We start from the raw sequence: 1,065 nt of genomic DNA, 5'->3' as shown, positions 1-1,065 counted from the left end.
GTTTATACCAGACAAAACCTTCCACTGTATATCGACTCACAGTGGAACGCTACCTACAGATGGGTGATAGTATAAGAGTCTACCACGCCTGGGTTTATACCAAATACCACTATATATAGGTTCACGGTGCAACGCTACCTACAGATAGGTGATAGTATAAGAATCTACTAAGCCTGGGTATATACCAGACAAACCCTACCACTATATATTGTCTCAGGTGCAATGTCTATCTACCAGACAGGTGCACGTGTCACGATGACAATAAAAGACATATTTATGATATACAACACCACGCACCAAAGCGATGCAGTTAAGTCGGACAGTGGAGACACCACCGCCTGAGAAACTATGAGTCATCGCATGCACTGATGACGCAGCCATTGTCAGTTCTAGGGTTTTGGCTAAACGGGATGTTATGACAAGCAATGACCACCGCTGCGCTCGACTGAGCAATGCACTGCGATGGCTTGTGATGTGCTGCCCACCCAACGCCATGGGCGAAACTCACTGTGCACGTACAAGACTTAGCATGGAACGTATCACACTTTCACTGGTAGTAGAACTAATCCCAAAACCCTTAACCCTACAACTAATCCTGCTGGTTCAATTATAGAACATCAACTTACCCACAAATCACAGACACAGAACAATCAATGGGAGGCTACTACCTCCACCACACGACCCACATAACACAACACACGGTCACATAACACAACACATTACATACCCTGCTCACTCACACCACACAACCGCCCATAGACAGTGCAGTTGGCCAGTTGTCGCAGATAGCTGTCAGCTGGTACATTGGCGCACAGGTACACATGCGTAGCTGTGGAGGCTAGGTCGCGTGCGATGTCTCTGCCACTGGGGCCTCCTCCCACCACAGCGATGGTCTGTGTGGGTAGTACGTTAGAAGTGTGTGGGTAGTACGTTAGAAGTGTGTGAGTAGTGCGTTAAAAGTGCTGAGTTCACCGGCGTGTGTGTAGGATATAGCGTAATGTGTCGTAATTGGGTGTTGTGTGGTGTTGCGTTGTGTTGTGTTGTGTTGTGTTGTGTTGTGTTGTG

At 47.6% G+C, this 1,065-nt stretch overlaps 1 protein-coding gene across 1 annotated transcript; it reads right to left on the bottom strand.

Moving 5' to 3' along the window:
• Nucleotides 1-719: 719 nt before the first annotated feature.
• SARC_15345 (hypothetical protein) lies at nucleotides 720-893 on the bottom strand (the record flags this gene model as incomplete). Its single annotated transcript, XM_014290531.1, has 1 exon — nucleotides 720-893. A coding segment is annotated over one exon (174 nt), but the record flags the coding sequence as incomplete, so codon positions are not given.
• Between the last annotated feature and the right edge of the window lie 172 nt (nucleotides 894-1,065).

Source organism: Sphaeroforma arctica (genome assembly GCF_001186125.1).
Source record: "Sphaeroforma arctica JP610 unplaced genomic scaffold supercont1.5975, whole genome shotgun sequence".
NCBI lineage: Eukaryota > Ichthyosporea > Ichthyophonida > Sphaeroforma > Sphaeroforma arctica.
This window is presented reverse-complemented; position numbering and strand designations above follow the sequence as displayed.